Source organism: Nesoenas mayeri, assembly GCF_963082525.1.
Source record: "Nesoenas mayeri genome assembly, chromosome: 5".
Lineage (NCBI taxonomy): Eukaryota > Metazoa > Chordata > Aves > Columbiformes > Columbidae > Nesoenas > Nesoenas mayeri.
This window is the reverse complement of record NC_137548.1, coordinates 54,906,670-54,925,295: the sequence shown is the minus strand read 5'-3', so window position 1 is coordinate 54,925,295 and position 18,626 is coordinate 54,906,670. Positions and strand designations below refer to the sequence as shown.

The following is an 18,626-nucleotide window of genomic DNA, read 5'->3' as shown; positions in this document are numbered from 1 at the left end:
AAGCTCTAGCAGTTTGGAAACACACTCCATGCCATTCACCACACCATAAGCCAGCTCCTGTTCCCCATTCTTAAGGAAATACCTCCTAGGGTTATTTCTTTTATGCAAACCTTTCATTGCTGCTGTGCCTGCCGTGGTGCAGCAGCTGGAACGTGCTCTAACTGCCAATAAAAACATGGATATGCTTTCCAAGGGTCTTGTTGCAATACCAGGCAAAGTCTTCAACCAAGACATTAGCAAGTGTAAGTCAAACTCACAAACATGGATAATCATCAGGAACTTGCTCAAGTTTCAAAGAATTCGTGGTGTTCCAGCTACGCTGAGGCACCCCAGCAAGCCCTGTGAGGAGGTTCTGTGGGGCCACCCATTTCAAGCAAAACTAAATTCAGCACAGAGAGTCCATACGGGATTTGGGGCTCCAATCCTGCTTCTATGGAAATCCATTTCAAAACTCTCATTTAAGTGAGAACAGTAAACAGGATAGTACAGGAGCACTGGGCATTAGGACATTTGCCTAGACAGTCTAACTTTAATAGGCTGGTTTGTAAGAAAAAAGTACTAACAGGTCAGGTATTTCAGCACTGTATTTTAGTGGTTGATGCAGTTGCACAGAGGATGTAAGAGAGAGACATACTTACAGAAACCCTCTTACAAAGCTATAGCCTTCTTATGTCAGGCTTCCTACCATCTTCCCAACTTATACTGCATCAAATCTCATCTCCTCATCCCGCTTCAGACTGTTTCCTACCTTTGAGGCACTACTCCTTCCTATCTGTGAGGCACTACTCCTTCCTATCTGTGATATGTCTGACTAAACTCTCACTTCGTCCACGAACACATTCTACATTGTTCTACTCCTAACCACTTTTATCCTTGTGTTTTGTCTCATTCTTCTCACCACAGGCTAAGAATGCATCCTTCTCAGAGCAAAGAAGACTTACACAGACATCACACACTGAAAATCTCAGCCAGCAGAGGACACCTAAAAAACCCAACCAACTCAACTGGTATCTACGTAGAGCTCTTGGAATGAGAAATTAGAACTAGCATAGTCACTCTCCCATTTAGGATTTAAACAAGGGTCTAAAAGGGGTTGTTTTGTTTTGGTTTTTAGTAGTGTTTTACTAGAACTTTCATTTCTATTTTATCTGAGAAGTATTAGAAAGTGCCAAATGCAACATTCTCAGATGATAAGTGACCTCTCACTGTCATACCTCCTAGAAGCATTTGAACTTATTTAGCTTTTCATTTTTGAATACAAGTGTACATAATCTAGCTTGGCAGATGTTCACAGGCCCCTCAAAACAAGGCTCCCTGGAAAAGATAGTTATGGCTCTTTCTTTTAAACTGTGTTTTTATCATCTGGCTGATGAGTGCATATTGACCAAGAGTTTCTAGAAATTATCACCAAGAACTTCCACTGGTCTGAACTGCCTGGTGATCAGACACAGAGGAGTGCTTTCATTTACTCATTCACTTTAGATCTACTCTAGGTATCTATAGCCTAAAGGACCTCATTTTTTTCTTGGGCCATGTATGCTGCCTCATCCCACAACACAACACCATGGCGTAGATTCTTACCTGGGGCCAGACTGCTGAAAATTGAGCAATGTGGAACTCAAACTGGTTTACACCTTTACTGGATTAAGCCCAAGATCTGAAAAAGCATGCACTCAGCTGGACAGGATTTATTAATTAATCTGTGTCTGTTTGGAGGGAAATTTTGTGTACTAAGCAATAAACATTATATTTATAGGATAACAGGAAGTTCAATTTTAAACAATAAACTCATTCCAAGGGAATTAATGACAATTTCAAGGTACAAGAAATTTCTATTAGAAAACTAGATTACTTTCTAGAATGGTAAGGCAGTCCTACTAATTACAACTTGTTTAAAAAGAGACAATTTTCTTAAATAAAAAAATTCATAGGTGATCCCATACTACTATCCCTTTTGGATTAAAAACTCAAAATGCTATTGTTATTTCATAATTCTATCCTACTGCTTAATTTCCAAGGTTTATTTATCTCTAAAACAAATAAACTAACTTTAAAAATAGTGCCATCAGATGCTACCATTCAACTCTGAACGTCAAGAAACCTAGTAGATTTTCCAATTCAGTATGAAAACTATTGTAAAATGTGTCCTGATAAACTGTACAACTCTTATGCATCCATTCCACACCACTCTGCAAAGAGCATGAAAATCAGCATTATTAAAAAAGTCCCCTTGTGAAAAGTCCTACACTGGAAAAGCTATGTTTGTTGAAATAAAATTACAGGTCAAAAACCTTACAGACAAAAAAAGATTCAGTCAAGATCAAAAAGTACCAATAGTCTGGACACAATCATTAGCTGCAAAGAATATATATTGCAAACCTCATCAACTTTTTTTTGTGTGTTAAATAAGATATGACTACTTCAAAATAGCCAGCAGCCTGGGCATAAAGCTGAGTGGCAGGATTAGTGCAGGAATTTTGTGTCCTTGTCTTGCATACCCCAAGGGAACGTGCTAATCCCCAGGTCTGTTACAGCATCTGCCTCTTGCTTGTTTATGAAGAGCTACAAATGGACTTGGTTTCTTTAAGGTACTGAGTGAAAAAGATCTTAAAAAAAGAAAACAACTCAAAGTTTCACAGGATTGGAAAGTTTTATCCCGTCCAGAATTAATGAATAGGCCTTTAAAGGTCTTCTGCACTTGCATCAATGAGATTTTCCTGACTGGATTTGGCAAATTTTGGGTAAGGCTGTGTTAGCCTTCACTTCATGAGGCTACCAACTCTTTGCAAGTCTAGGCATCGATCCTGCAGCTGAGGCAGATAATGCCCTGCAGGTAGGTGGAACTTCAGTGATGCTCAGAAGCAGCAGATGCCACATAAGGTCATTGACTTTACTCTGTGTATACTATTAGATCTCCTCTACAACATTTTACCAACAAAGAGCCCTCTTTCAGCTCCTAACAAAAACCCTCTTTCTCATACACTCAGCAAAAAGTTCATCACAACTTAAGCTTTTCCTCATGGTTCCCAGTTACCTCATTTTGTATTAGGCTCTAAAAGAAAGTTGCTTCATGGCCGCACTGCGCTCAAGTGGGTTGATAGCTGAGCATAGATGTAATTTAACTGTCTCATACTGGGCTAATTTGCATAAAGATATTATTGCCTAGTCCCAGATGCCAATACAGAGTAGTTGCAATTAATATTGAAAGATGACAATCCTCACAGTTAGATAACAATAAATTTGGGCAGTCAAGAATGAAGACTTCCAGAAATGTCTTTCTTAGGTTCTCTCACAAACACAGGACAATGAAAGGAAAAACAAAGTCAAAAATAAAATAAAAATCAAAGACTATCAGCTTGTGAAGACTTTGGATTAAAATTCAAATCAGACCAACTAGGTGAGAAAGACTGTGGTATTATGATTTTCTTCTTGCTTAAGAATTAGCTACTAGGATTATATTTTCTAAAGGACACTACTCCTTGGAAATTCTTTCAAAATGAAAATTCAGCATTATTAACTTTAGTATCAACAACACTTACTGAAGCGGTGGTATTCACTGGTATAACTGTTTACTATTCAAGTATTGTCCAGAGCTTAGCCAGCATCAGCGCTCTAAATACCAAACAAAATTACCATAAAAGAGAATTCTCTACAGAGAAGGGGTTTTGCAAAAACGGGTAATCAACTACCAGCTGTAAATTTGTGCTGCCCTTCTCAATGACTTAACAATAGGAACGTGGTAGCAACACTAAGTTATTAACTATTGTGTTACACATCTGAAATAGCAAATAAGCCTCAAACCAACCAAACAAAAAACCAACACCACACACACACACAAAACCCCCACATAAAAAAAAAGCAACAACAAAAAAAACCCCAAACCAAAATGCACTACACACACAAGAAAATCACTGCTTGCTTTCTGCAGGTGATTGTAACAGGCTAGCAATACTTTCCTGAGATGTAACATCTAGTCCTGTGAGAAGGCTGTGTTGACTTTTTAAAAAAGTAAATGAGCCCACCTAGTGATAAAAGACAAGAAAGGAGGGTACAAGAAGAAAAGTAGCTCCAAATAAGAAGACAAAGGTTTCCAAGTCTAGATAGAAATCTGAAGTTTTTGAAGACTAATTACTTTTTTGTTTGCCTGTTTTGTCTTTACAGTAGTTACAGGCTCCTTCTGCAGAAGAGGACCTTTACTTACTACAACATGCAGTTCAAAATAATCTTCAACATTTAAAAGCTTTCTCAAATCTGGTTGTTACTGACTTTTTACCACCTGACAAAAACTAGAACAGAAGTTCGATACACAGAGCTAAAGGGACACAAGACAAACCTTAGCAGGATCCGTTAATATAGAAAAACAGCTCAGACACAATTTGATGACCCAGGACCACCAAAGAATGAGCAGCTAACAGGATAGCTAAACATGTAGACATCCACAGTCTGCCTTCTACTTAAACAGTAGAGACCACATCACAAACTGCATAACTGTCAGCGGTAATGGATTTTCTACAGCTAGCTACGGTTCATTTAGAACCTTGCAGAAAATACACAATATACTAAGTAGTTCTTATATGTATCATTTTCCATTCAAAAGGAAAGCAGTTTACAAAGGGAGTTTTAGGAACAGGAAGGAAAAACAAGTAGGCAAAGTAATGTATCCAGGAACATAATGCATGTCGGTGATGTCAGTTGTTTCCTTGACTCCCCGCACATTTCAGTAGACAACACAGATGAAGATGGCTTCAGTCTTACATCATGCTTAAATGCAACACGCTGACAAGCAAGGGGATTTGTATAGCTTTTACAGTTAAGAATTTGATGTGCTACCTCTCCCACAAATCCAGTTTTTTCCTAGGGAAGCCCTTGGCCCATTGGATCTCCAAGAACACCGTAGAGAATACTAACAGAAGTTAAAAGCATTGAAAACAATGACCTGTTTCAGGAAAACTAAGAACTGAGTCTGGTAATGGCAACTAGCAGACCAGAATATAGGTGTAGCTTTAACCATAGAAGCTGCCACCAAGACTGCAGTGACCTGTCACAGACACACTGCACCACAGTCACACTTCCAAGTCATCTACATTGTGAGACGTACCAATTAACAACTTCGGGAAATTGGATGTTTCGATATTATGGTAATAGACAACTGATGTGATGGCCGCCAAGAATGCCATCCCAGCCGGCATGTACAAGTGTAAATGGCGCGATTCTGAAACCCTTAAAAAGAAAAAAGCGAACATTAAAATCAAATTATTATAATCAATTATTAAAATCAAACCCTCTTAAGTATTTAAATGTTTCCCTTTTAATTTATTATTTGTATTCTGTACCAAATCCTGATCTAGGATTTTCTAGGATGAGTTACAGATGTAAAGGTCTCCAATTTTCAATTGGATTTATGCTCCTAAATCACATAGTTGGATTTCAAATTCCTCCCCTGTGCTGAAAATGAAATGTGTGCACTCCTATTTCCTACTGAAATCAACTGGAATGTTGTTTAAATTCGGGTAAGCAGCCCAGCTCCAAAATGAGAAAATTTAATTTAAGCTAAACTAGTTTGGGAGCTGTCCATCAAAATATGTAGATAAGACCAACTGATAGCACAGTTTAAGATTTTCTACAGAAACACTTTGTGGAAGCGTTTCAGTTTCTTTTTCCAGTTTGGGAGAAGGAACAGCACCACAGCATGGAAATGACTTTAGTGAGTTTGGTTTCCTGTGACTGCAGGCCAACAAACAAAACCTACAACAGAATCGTACACCCTTAAGTTTTGTCCTATAAAGCAAAACTCTCCTGATGCTTTGCTTCAGGTAGCAGCAGAGGGGTCCACTCATCTGCAGCCCTTTGGGAATATGGGAATTGTTGGGTAATGTTGCTGGTTTGTGCAGAATCATGCTTTCTACCCTCTGTCCTCCTACTTGCCATCTTCTCCTCCGCCTCTTTTCTTTCTTTCTTTCTTTCCTTCTTTCTTTCTTTCTTCCTTTCTTTCTTCCTTTCACAAATGTAATTAAGTGTCCTGTGCTGTCAAGAGGTACAATTTCCTCTGTCTCTCAACCAACTCCAGCAGAAGAGGCACCAAGAGGAAGTCTTCAGGACACAAACACTCAGGGAAATGCACACCTTGTCCTCTAAGCCTCATGGAAAATAAATTAGCATTTCCGGATTTGTTCTTGCTGCAGCAAAAGCTACCTTTGTGTACTTTGAAGAAAGGGTCCATGCTGCCAGGGAGCTACAGATCATCAGAGGACATCACAAGTCTGAGAGCAGAACACTCCAAATGTCCAACGGATCCGCAGGAGCTCAGTAGGACGACTTCCCTGCATCTGCACTTGGAAAGGAAAGCCCTCCCTCACACGGCCATGGTGGTGAACTCTGCAGAGCTGGCTGGACTCGTGCTGACAGCCCGTGTCATAAACACTTAACTCCTCCTGTTGACAATGAGTTGTGTGTGTACACAGCAAAAAGAGAAAAGATTCTCCAAGTCTCTGAATTCCTAGCAATACCAGGGTTTTTTGCATATCAGGGCTGAATTCTCAGCAAGTAAAAACAAGCAACAGCAACAGATTTCTCCAGGCAGCCCAAGATTCAGTAGGTAACACTGCAGGAGTGGGAGGCTTTTAAAAATTTATTTATTTCACAGAAAGAAGCTGCTGGAATTCCCCTATATAATCATATCTCCAACAGGCCGCATCTACTGTTGAAGAGTCAAAGCCTTTGGCTCCCAATTGCTGTCAAAAGGACTTGCAAACACGATCCATCTTGGTCTTAGAAACCTGATGAGTCTCAAAATCTGCTTTATTCACTGGAGCACTCACTAGCCTGCTGAGTGCTCGGGAGGCACGATTGTGGGTTGGCACTCCCCCAGTAGAGCTAGGAGCTTTGATTCTCATCAGGTGACACTTATTACTTAACAACAGCATTCTGAGTCAAGTTAAACAGCAAATAAACATGATGAGAGGGATTGCTAAAGAGCAAAATAAAACCAAGAATTCAAAGCAGGAGATTTTGCTCTGAGCATCCCACACTCTGATAACTCTGAATAAGTATGAGAAAAAATTATTTTTGAAAAAACTGGCACCAAGAAACATCCTATTTATATAAGTTTAAGAAATGTTATAATAATAACAATGAAATCAACTTCTACAGCAGAATACTGCAGTGCCTTTCACAGTGGTTGGTGGATAGTTACTATATAGATGGCTAAATGGAAAGGTTTTGCTTTATTTAATGATGATCTTCAACTTCATAAATCTTGGGTTGCAAATTCATAAGAGTTATGAAAATCAGACCTTTATTTGGAGGAAGATGATCATAGTCATTGTTACGCAACATTAGTTTTTTTCATAACAAACAACTCTCCTCTAGCACTTGTTTCACTTGGAATAATTTTTCCCTACTGATTACTGTATAAAGACATCTTAAGTGGAATAACAAACAATGGATCATGCTTATATAATGTGAGTTGCTCTGCTCAAGGTGACAGATCAGATGTACTGCACAAACATTGCAAAAAACTCTATGGGGTGTGAGATAAGGCCAGCAGATTCGCTCCTTTTATTAGGATGAACAGAAGTCAGTTTGAGAGAGAATAGTGTGAGCTACCGTGCACTGGGGAGTCCTGCCCGAGTACAGACTGTGTGACTGGGTCCTTGGACATAAAACATATAATGAAAATGTCACCATCTGCTTGAATTGTTAGGATCTCTCTATGATTACTCTTTGGAAAGATAGTGTCATTAAGCTGAACTAAAAAACGATTAAGGTCAGCTTTGCATGTGTACATAACTTGGCAAGGTCTGTGGAATTTCTGATACGAGGTCGGTAGGTTAATCACCAAGAATACAGATTACATGTTTAAAACGACAAGGAATATGATCTAGATGAGAGTTTAGATGGAGAGAAAATATCTACCCTGAAACCTTGAAAATGCTCAATGTTATCAAGAGAACGTAGACATCCACTTACCCATCGGACACTATGCCCTCTGCAATTTCACACACCAGCACAAACAAGAGGATAAAAGTCAGTATCCAACGTAAATTGTGGCCAGGAAAATGAAGCCACGTGCTATGATGTATGTGTACTTTGGAACTCTGACTTCCCCATCCTAAACAGGAAAATAAAATTATAGAGAGCTTTCTTAACAACAAGAGTGACCCACAAAGCTCCTATATATATATAAAAAAAACTATGTATGTAGCAAACTAGCATACTAAAGTTAACACAACTGTGTTGTTAAACCTGCATATATCAGAAGTGTGTTCTCATTGCTTCAATTCATGTGGAATAATATCAACAATGCAGACACAACACAGCCTTCCTATACTTTTACCAACTTACTGTCAAGTAATTACACGCGTTAAACATTTTTTTCAAATATATTACCAGTTTAAATAAACATTTTGACAAATACACTCAAACGCTGTAATATATACATAATTCTTTCTTCAGTGCATTTAATTAAATAATTTACACTCTGTCTCACATTTTTTTTTCTTTAAAAGTGACTCATTCTCTTGACCTAGATGAAAATTAGCAATACTGAGAAAAGCCAGGCAAGCACAGATTACCCATGGCAGTTCTTGAGCTGACCCCGTTTTAACACTTGTGCTGTTATTTCAGCCCCGGACCTTTTATGATCAGCCTAAGTGAGTGTTAAATCCCACAGCTCATGCCACGGCTATCTGGAGGACAGACCAGGGTACGGAGAATGGAACTCAAAGCAGTGACAGCCACATGTATTGAACCACCGGGCCACCTACTGGTAACCCCAGTTTTACGTTATCAAATAATACCCGCTGCAGATATGACAAAAGTTACAGCAGCCGGGCAGCCCTCCTACTCGTTACCAGTAATGAGGAGGGCTGCCCGGCTGCTGTAACTGCTCAGTAACTGCAGGAAGTATTTGAGATCCTAAGACTTACTTGCCAGGTTTTGTGGTTTTTAATAGCACATTTATTTTTGCTTCCCGCGCTGCTAGTCGAAACCTGCAGGCAAATCCCGCAGTCTGCTCCAGCATCCAGCCATCCCCTGTGCAAGGGGGTTTCACCTGCGGGGAGCCCCGCCGGCTGCACCCCCTCAGAAAGCCCCGACAGCGAGAAACGGGCACCGCTGCCGGGAGCGGACAGGCGCCCGGAGCGCGGGCGGTGCGGGCGGCAGCCCGGGCAGGGGCGGCCACCGGAGCATCCCGGAGCTCGCACCGCGGCCGAACAGCCTGCGCACCCCCCGCCTCCCCGCACGGCTGCAAGGCAAGGCCAGGCCAGGGGAGACAGAGCACGGCCAGGCCAGGAAAGCGGGGGGGCGACACGACATGCTGCGACACGGCAAAGCGGGAGAGGGAAACCCACAGCAAGACAAAGCAAGGCGGGGGAAACACGGCAAGGCGACGCGCGGGGGGTGTGCAGGAGAAAAGCGGGCAGAACGGAAGGCACAGGCGGACAGGGCAAGAGAGCCCAGCAGGCACTCACCGATGAAAAGGATGGGGAAGGTGATGAAGAGCAGGAAAACGTGGGGCACCACGTTAAGCGCGTCCACGAAGCAGCCGTTGTTGAGCACGCCGTGGTCCACGTTGTAGGCGGTGGAGTTGCCCTCATCGCCGCAGAAAGCCAGGGCCATGGCGGGACCCTGCGCGCAGCCGGGCGCCTCCTCCGCGCACATCCAGGCGGGGCTGGCGCGGGCTGCGCGGCCGCGGGGGCGCCTCTGCCCGCACCTGCCGGCGAGCGGCCGCGGACCGGCCCCGGCGCTGCCCCTGCGGGCGGCCCCGCCCCGCGCTCCGCCCCGCACCGACGCCCGGGCCGGGCGGGATGGGGAGCGAAAGCGGGGGAACGTGAAACCGCGAGCGCCGGCTGCCCGGCGTTGGCGTCCGAGGGTGCCCTTGAGAGGCCCGAGGGGGTCAGGGAGCGTCCGGTGGAGATGGGGTCCGGGACTGGAGAAACATGCGGCCCTTTCCCGACATGACTGTAGACCAGTGGGAAGCACAGTGACAGCCCGCAGTTACCTTGCAGCAACATAAAACAGTGTCCCAGGTTTCCTGGGGCTCAGTAATTCAGCGGTTTTTGCATCGTTAATAAGACAGAACATTAAATAAAAGCCGCCAAAATTAGCGATGCCACAAGAATTATAGCCTACAGGAAGTATATATTTAACCTTGATAGCTTTGTGCTTTTTTCCTCTATTATGATGAGGATATTATTAGATTAAATCTTTTATACAGCTCTATCCTGTCCTCAAAGGAGGCTTCAACATCATGTCCTAAACAGCCATTACATTCGTGCTTTACCGATTTTTGCCCCTAAAATGAGTTTAAGTCTTCCTCCCCGCCTCCCTCCCCTCCCCCCAAGACTGCTGCAGTCTGTGGGAATGAGACCATTAATGTCAGTGGGTTCTGCATCACTCCCCAGGCAACTTTATGTATACCAAAATAATAATAAATCAAACTTTTCAGACCTTTTTGTCTCAAGTAGAAGTTAAGCTTAGCTGAGCCAAAGCCAAACAAAATCTCTAATCAAGTACCTCCATGCGGGGAGAAAATACCGGAAAGGAAAACATGATGTGCATCACAAGCCTGCACCTGGTTTACACTCCCAAGCACAGGTTGAGTTAAAGCCTGAGATTCAAATATCTCTGTTAGGTAGTCATGAAATACTCAACATTAAGATTCATAACCAAATCCTTTACCTTAGAGCTCCTTTCATTCCCAGTCTTACTCATTGCTTAGCTGAGTTTTAATACAACTTGCCATCCTCCAACAGAAATTGAAACAAATAATGCCCACATATCTGGGCTTAACTCTTCAAGATGCAAAAGCTACAAGTTGGCTAAATGCCTCTAAAGGAAATGGCCTGACAAATGAAAAATTTCCTTGTTTTTCCTTTAATGATAAAGCTATGGATGCTCAAGATAACAGAGAGCATTCAGTCTCTGGGATGGACACCTCCACTAGTAGACCTGAAAATTACTTTTGTCATGCTGCTTTTATTGATCTAGCTGTCAGACAGGAGGAAAGAAAATGCAATTCTCTTTATGCAACATCCTATTTCCTATATAGGGTCTATTGGGGCTAGAACAGTGTGGTTAAGAATAAAAAAATAAAAGACAAACCCCAAGCCAAATACTGTATATATGTATTTTCAAATGTTAAAATTCAACCCACACTGGAAAGATTATAATTATTTTAAGTTTTGGACAGAACCCAGCATTCATTTGAGCTTCTGGTTAAGCTCATCTCTGTTATCCAAAGTTATTTAATAAACAGTATGTGCAGTTTACATGCAGATAATTTTAAAAGCATTTATATTATAGTATTTCCTGAGGCCCCAAGTAACACAAGGGCTCTGTGTTACAGATGAACAAAGAGCAGCAAAGAACTCTTGACAGTTTGAAATCATGGGGTAAAATTTAGGGAAGGACTCATCATCACCTTCCCTGTGGCTGGAGAACTAAACACAGAAATTGAAGTTTACTGAAGTCTCCAAGGGAATCTGGGAACAGAGCTCACAGCCCCTGCCTCTGCATGGTCTCTGAACCTTGAGACTTATCTTCCTTAACTACCAGGTGGCAATCACAATATTTCAAAAACCATATTTCTCAAACAACAAAACACCAGGAGCCTCCATAGTTTGGAATTTGAAATTTATCTTTTCAACGGTTTTCAAATGCAGCCACAATTACATAATTCATGTGGTGATTTTGAATTAATAGTTCCAGCTCAGGTCCTACAACAGATACGTAGACATCACAGAGCTAAAGTTGAGTCAGAAATGTGTTGGCAACCTGAACAGAAAGGTGATGGATTAAATGCGGTAGAGTCTTGGATTACAATTAACTACTTAATGAAATACTGAAAAAAACCCACACTGACAGAAATCAAAACATTTGGTAAACTGAAATTGGTAAATGAGCATTCCTAGCAATAAACACACACACACAAACTCTTTAAATAGCTCACACTTCCAGTAACAATGCCACAGTTCTACCCCTGCTGTAACAATGAAATCAAGAATGCTGAATTTGGGCTAATACTGATTTTGTTTAATGAAGTATCAAATCATCTTTTCTTTTTTTCACTCAAAAATGGTGAAAGAGCTATTCTGTGATTTCACAAAGTAATTCTAAGACACAAGTCTAATTCTTTCCTGAAAAGCTTAGATGTGACTGCCTGTGGTGTCAAAGGACTGAATCTACCTACCCAGACTATTTTGCTAGCCCAGTGGGCCTTGGAGCAGGTCACAGAGGAATAGTTTTTTCCCTCAAAGCTGCATTTGAAGCACGTGAAGCTCTATGAAAACAGAATTACTTCTCAAAGTACAGAAAAGACAAAGGAACAATATGAAACCAACAGGTAAACAGCTATATTAATGTGTGTTGCAAATGCAACCTAATTTTTCATGAAAGTCCTGTTAGATCTTGCTTCCCTCATTCTTTTTGGACTATTTCTGTATCACAAGAGGTCACTTTTCTACTTCATTTTTTCAGCACATCTATTAGAAATGAGAAATCAAGTTAGACTCTGGCAGCCACCAGCACATTCAATAGGTGACTGGAAATATTTTGGAAGAACCTTGACTATTTGAAATTGAATTCCAGACAGACAACGGCAAATTTTTTAATTCAAGGAAAAATAACTTCTTATGCTTGCCTTGGAATTTGAGTTCGTCTACAGGATGCAGCTGGGTTTTGGTATTTGCAGCAAAGTATTGACACTTCATTTAAAACCCAATAGTTGTTTTTAACAGATAAGAATATACATTTAAGTGGAAGTTTCCTTTTTTTCCCTACCTTCATAATTTGTTTCCTGCTCCTCTTCCTGCCCCTCAGTTTTGCACTGACCTTTCTCAACAGTGCTATGTAGTGGAAGTGGTCTATCCCTAAAAATTATGTTTTGCTACTATAGATCACTCTGCAGGTTATTGCTTTTATTTGTACCTAGAAGTAAAATAAAAATAAATGTTTGAAAGTTCTGAACAGTTATGGCCCATATTCAAAATTGTTTAGTTAGGCACATCAGTTCAGGCATCAAGCAGGAAAATTTCACTTTCCTGGGTATTTTAAAGTCATTAATGAGACTAAGTATCAGGAGGAAACCTTAATCAGAAAAAAAATAGAGCAAATCCTTATTGTGATTCAGAATTTGCTAAACAAGATGCACCAATCTTCGGCTTTTGCTTCCTATTAAATTCTACTCTTACAGGTAGGAAGGAAAAGCAGTTTATGTGAATGGGAAGAAACTACCGATCCCTTTCAAGCACACAGTGGAAAAAGTTGAGAGGAAAAAAAATGGGTAAAATCACCTCCGGAGAAAACTGTTATTTTATTCTTGTGGAACAAATAACTCCATTCTATTACTTCACAGAAGATACAAAAATTTGACAAAGCAAATTAAATTTATTTGTAAAAATTGTCTAAGGTACTATTAAAAAATAGTGCAATAAGCATAATAGTGCAGAGGTTCACAGAAATAGCTGTTTTTCTCTAAATAAACCCTAAGAATTTTTAATTGTTTGCCCTCATTAAAAATAAAGGAAGAACTTAAGAGTAAGCAGATTCTTTCCTCCACTTAATCTCCATAGAATGCCATTCTCCTTTACCTATGATTGAGAAAACCACCACCGAGGACAACATTCTCCAGAGACAGTGCTTTTCTCCACTCTCACCTTGCCCTCACTTGGCAGAGCTGTTACTGTCTCACTCATCAGGTCTCTCTCCTCTGGGCATCCCCTTCTCATCCCGAAAGAAGAGGCAGCCTTTCAGGAAAAAGTTTGCTTTTCCTCTTACCTGTCCACTTACTTCACCTACAGCTCTGATTCATCTTATAAACATTTTGGAAATTAATGAATTACCCCAGCTTCAGTTAGCTTGGTTGGTGCTCAACACTTCAAAATCTTTAAAGTTGAGCTGAGAAATGCTGAAGCAAGCAAAGCAGCAGTAATTTTTGAAAAGTCACGCCTAAACCAACTTTCTATTCGCTCCTGACTAACCTTGTATATAGATGTACTCTTACAATCTCTGCATGATCTGACTGATCACATTGCACCTTAGCTTGTTTTCCAGCATTTAAATGGTTAATATTTTGAGTACTCCCTGTGTAGTACTTGTAGTACAAGTGTTGTGTTTTCTCAGGAGAATAAGTTGAGTGCTGTGGACTAACTCATGCCAATAAACAACTCGCGTGCTGGCTCCAGGGTGGTATTCTTCAGGAAATGTTATTTTAGTTACCGATTAAGTTAAGTGCCTTTATGATCCTCGCCTTGTATAGAAAAGATTGTTCTGCCTGTTTATACTACAGGAATCACACACACCAAATAAACACGTAACCAGCATTAATTTCAAAAAGATAACAGCACTAAAAGTCACTGGCCTTTCCAGGAACAATTCTGAAAACCAGGAACTAGACTGAAAACTAAGATTTGAATTGATTGTGAAAGATTATGAGAAACAAAATGAAGTTACTATCTTTCCTTTTCAGAATAGAAAATGGGCTTCTGTTCAGGCACATTAGAGAGTGGTAGTTAGTTGATTTGTTTATTCACCACCTGGGAATTGTTCCAGGCTATCCTCAAATTATCCAGTGGGTAAAATCGACAAAACAATTAGACAGAAACTAAAAGGTATCAGTTCAGGCTTGGATTTGGAATGTATTTTGCTTGTGCCGCTATTTGTCAAAATTATACAAAAAATTAACAAAAAGAAAATGGGTGTTAAAGTTTAATGAGGTCTTGCACTACAGATTCTTCTGTTTCAGATTGCAATGTGGCATTTGCTCTAGTTCTTAAAACAAAACAATTAAAAAAAAAATGTGGATTTGTTTAAAAAAATAAATCATGAGTGTGCATGAAAAAGCTTGGTCCTACATAGCCGAGACTGTTTATTCCCTGTTGTGATTTATCATGTAACTAATTAATTGTCAAAGCCTATTTGAGGAGTCATTCCTCTTGAGTTCAGCCCACATGCAGACTACATTAAGGATTTTCAGAGGCTCCGGGGAATTACAACAATCAATACTCATATAAAATATAAAGAAAATTAATTTACTTTCTGTTTAGTTACTGAACTCCTAGCCAGTGGGAATTTTTTTTTTCTTATGGTTTTGCATTTTTCCATGACAATTTTAACCTGAAGCTCGTCACCTCTTGGAGTAGAACAGTTTTGTTTGTGTACGGCAAAGTGCTGCACCTACATTCATAGACACAGAAGCTTTCCATAGAATTAAGTGTAGCCTGTGACACTGTTACCTGGCAGCAGTAAATCCTGAATGTCCTTACATACGGTGAATGGTTCACAGCCTCAGCCTTCAGCCAGAAGCCCTCTGCCCTGCATAGGAATTCTTCATACTGCCAGTATTTAGGAAGAATCAAGTACCTTTTGTATAGAGAGAAAAAAGGTAGCTTCACAACTCCTTGCAGTAATTAAATTTGGTACTACTCTTTGCCCTCTATAGCGGGAGAATTTATTTTATTTAATATTTTGTCCACAGTTCCTGCCCACAGATTTGTAACAAGGATAAATAGGGCAAACTGAATACCAAACTGTCAAGCCAGTGTGCGCTATTTAAAACAAAAAAATAAATAACCACCAAAAAAACCCCAAACAAAAATGCAACAACTGAAACCAGGCAAAAAATGCAACGTGAAGGGAGTTAAAACTATTTGTAAGTTTGGGTAACATTAGGTTAGTATTTTTAGCTAATCAGAAAAGGGAAAATTCTAAATAGGAGCAAAAGCAACTATCCAGCACCTAACACCATAGCAGTGTTAGTACAAGAGAGCGCACAGAAAACCGGCTTCACTGAGAGGGGTGAGGCCACGGTCCCTGATGAACAAATAGCTGAGGAGTCAGGCAGGTGCAGTCTCTTGTTAATGCCAAAAAAAGCTCAGCTGTTCAAGGTAATGCCACAGGTCCTTCACCCTGTGAAGAACACGGAGGACCTACCTCAGGGAATGATCCTACCCTGAAATGTGGAACTCCACTCTTACAATTAGGCATTCCTTAAGTGGTTGAAATCAGAGGTGGGTGGGAGCAGTGCATATTCAAGGTAGTTTTAATGACAATAACAATTTGCCATTTTTAAGAGTGAGTAATAGGAACAAGAGCTTTGTACAGCTACAGCATCCCCCTCAACTTGATGTGGCAGAGAATTAGTTGAAAATAGTGAAGATAATAGACTAATAATAGATTAATTTCCAGCAGCATTTAAAATAAAATAGTATAGCTAATCTTATTTCTATGTAGGATTGTGTTCTCTGTGAAATTTATTGGGGAAAAAAAAAAAAAAAGAAGATTTAGAGGTGGGACTGTGTTTAAGACCTGTTCACTTAAGTGCACTATTATTATACAAACGGCAGCAAACAACTCTAGGTATCCACTTCGCTGCAGGATGTAAAGCAGCTGTAGATCTCTCTACAAGAACTGCTCTCAGTTAAGTATGAGATATTGGTAGAAATCTTTCGTGTCTAAATATGAAAATTCATGTTCTAACTTTAAAAAATCCAAATAAAATGTTCTGGTTTAAGAAAAAAAGGTTGGAAAAGTTGTGGGGGGAGTTTGACTGGTTATAAAGAGAATAATCCCTTTTCCTTCAAAAGTAACTCTTCAGCAGATGTACTAATTTTTTTGCTAACTGCTGGTAATACTACGCTAAAGCAAATGCTTCATATTGTACATCTCTTCATAAAAGAGAAGCCCTACCCTTTTGTTGTAGAAGATTTTCTGGAAAAAAATAATCTATTTTCTCATAGTCAAATGTTTTCTTTTTACAACAATGTACATTCCGCTGTTTCACTCTATGGCATTAGTTAAGAAAACAACTGTGACTTGTGAGCACAGTGGTCAATTTGCAGTTTGCTAAAACTGTAAAAGACCTTCAGAGTTGCACACAATTGTGACTGATAGAGCTAGAAAATCACACTGAGGATATAACGAGAACTGACAAATAGCACGAATTAACATTGTGTTTGGTTTTATATTTTTTTAGAATAAATAACCTATGTGACCAGTTCATAAAACATAGCAAAGAGAAATGCCTTACTTTACAGGAATTAGTCTGTGGAGTTTGTAGGAAGTAGTTTGCAGGGCCTCCTTGGTAAGAACCTGATGTTGCAATCGTCTCAGGTACTTCTCAGCAGGCACCTGGGCAGCCATATACAGGCACAAACACAAGTGAATGTATCAGAACCACCTATGCAGGGCACAATTCCCAGACACTTATCTTCCTTCCCATACGGAATTATTCCTGATTCTCTCTTTTTCCCGTGTTTGTAGGTAACCTGTCTCAAAATGCTTTCCATAGGCTATATTTTGTGTTCTGTGATAAGAAGGCAATACGAGCTAGTGGAAGCTTTCTGCATGTCTGCATTTTAGCAGTCCAAATGTGAACAGGGATGTCATGTGCTGAGGCTCAGCCATGGAAGTTTTGCATGTACAATCATCTCCTGTCTGTTTTTCATCCCCAGCCTAACAGCAATGCAGTGAAGACAAGAACCACCACATCCAGCTGGAAAGCACTGATGAGTGATGATTTTCTCACACATGCCAGAGATACATCCTCAGCATATGCTCAGTGTAGCTGGGCAGAAAAAGTAGGAATGCTTTCTACATATTCCCAATCCTGAAACTGGCCAGGGCTTCTTGAACAAATGCTTAACTGCCTATTCTTTCACCACATCATAAAAGAGCACTAGCCATTTCCCCATTTACTTGTATTTTGGTCAATAAAGGCTCAAGATACTGTAAGATAAAAAATGGATTGTGCTAGAATTGGATAAAAACTCTGCTGTCTCCCACTATTGTGAATGCAGCTGACTGGTCATTGCTCCATGATTAAGGACTACATTGATAATAAAGTCTAGCTGGGATTTAATCCTTGGATGCAATCCCCTTTCTAGGAAAATGGTGACATGCCTTGTATAAAAGTCACTTGCATTGTCCTAGTGTAAAGTAAGCATTCTGTCCCTTTGTGTAATTTATAAATCTAGGCACTTTTCTCCATCTATTTACTATGGTATTTTAATTGTATCTGTTCACGTACATATGGGTTTAAATACACTATTAGAAAAGGCAATACTGGGTTCTTTTATAATTGAGAAGGTGTGTAACTCATGAAGCCTTTCAACGACACAACAGAAAAAAAACAGTGTTTCTGAATCTATTTGTCTGGCTAGAGGTACAGAAATGTGAATATTGGCATCGTTTAAAAAAATCCAAACCAACCAACCAACAAACCAAACAACAAAAGAAACCCCCAAAAAAACTCTGAAATCACTGCTGAGAAATTTTTATGTTGGTTGGAAAGCAGACTGTTTCTGTTGTCCTCCCAATCTGGACTTTGTTGCCTTGAAAAATTCCATGATTTCTAGACCACAGCATGCCCTATGCACTGACTTCTTTGTAATAGTGCTGATTTATTTGAAAATAGAAAACTTGCACATACTCAGATGTGTGAGAGTAATGGGGAAGCTGCTGTCCCCTGCGTGAAGAAAAAGCAACCTGGACTGTGGAGCACAATGAAGTCATCTCAGTTTCTTCTGTTCTTTCAACCAGCTACAATCTCTGCAGGAATGGCTATTACAAATGACTGCTCTGGACTGGAATTCTCTCACCCAGCTTGCAGAACTCTTTAGTTTTTGATT

At 40.1% G+C, this 18,626-nt stretch overlaps 1 protein-coding gene across 1 annotated transcript in view; it reads right to left on the bottom strand.

The window, feature by feature from the left end:
* Nucleotides 1-9,660, bottom strand: part of ABCC8 (ATP binding cassette subfamily C member 8) — a gene marked incomplete at both ends in the record, with an annotated part of 79,909 nt that extends 70,249 nt beyond the window's left edge. The window contains 3 exons of the mRNA XM_080345524.1: nt 5,099-5,220; nt 7,969-8,110; nt 9,471-9,660. Of these exons, the coding sequence (XP_080201650.1) occupies nt 5,099-5,220; nt 7,969-8,110; nt 9,471-9,660 (454 nt within the window). The remainder of the gene's footprint in view (nt 1-5,098; nt 5,221-7,968; nt 8,111-9,470) is intronic.
* Between the last annotated feature and the right edge of the window lie 8,966 nt (nt 9,661-18,626).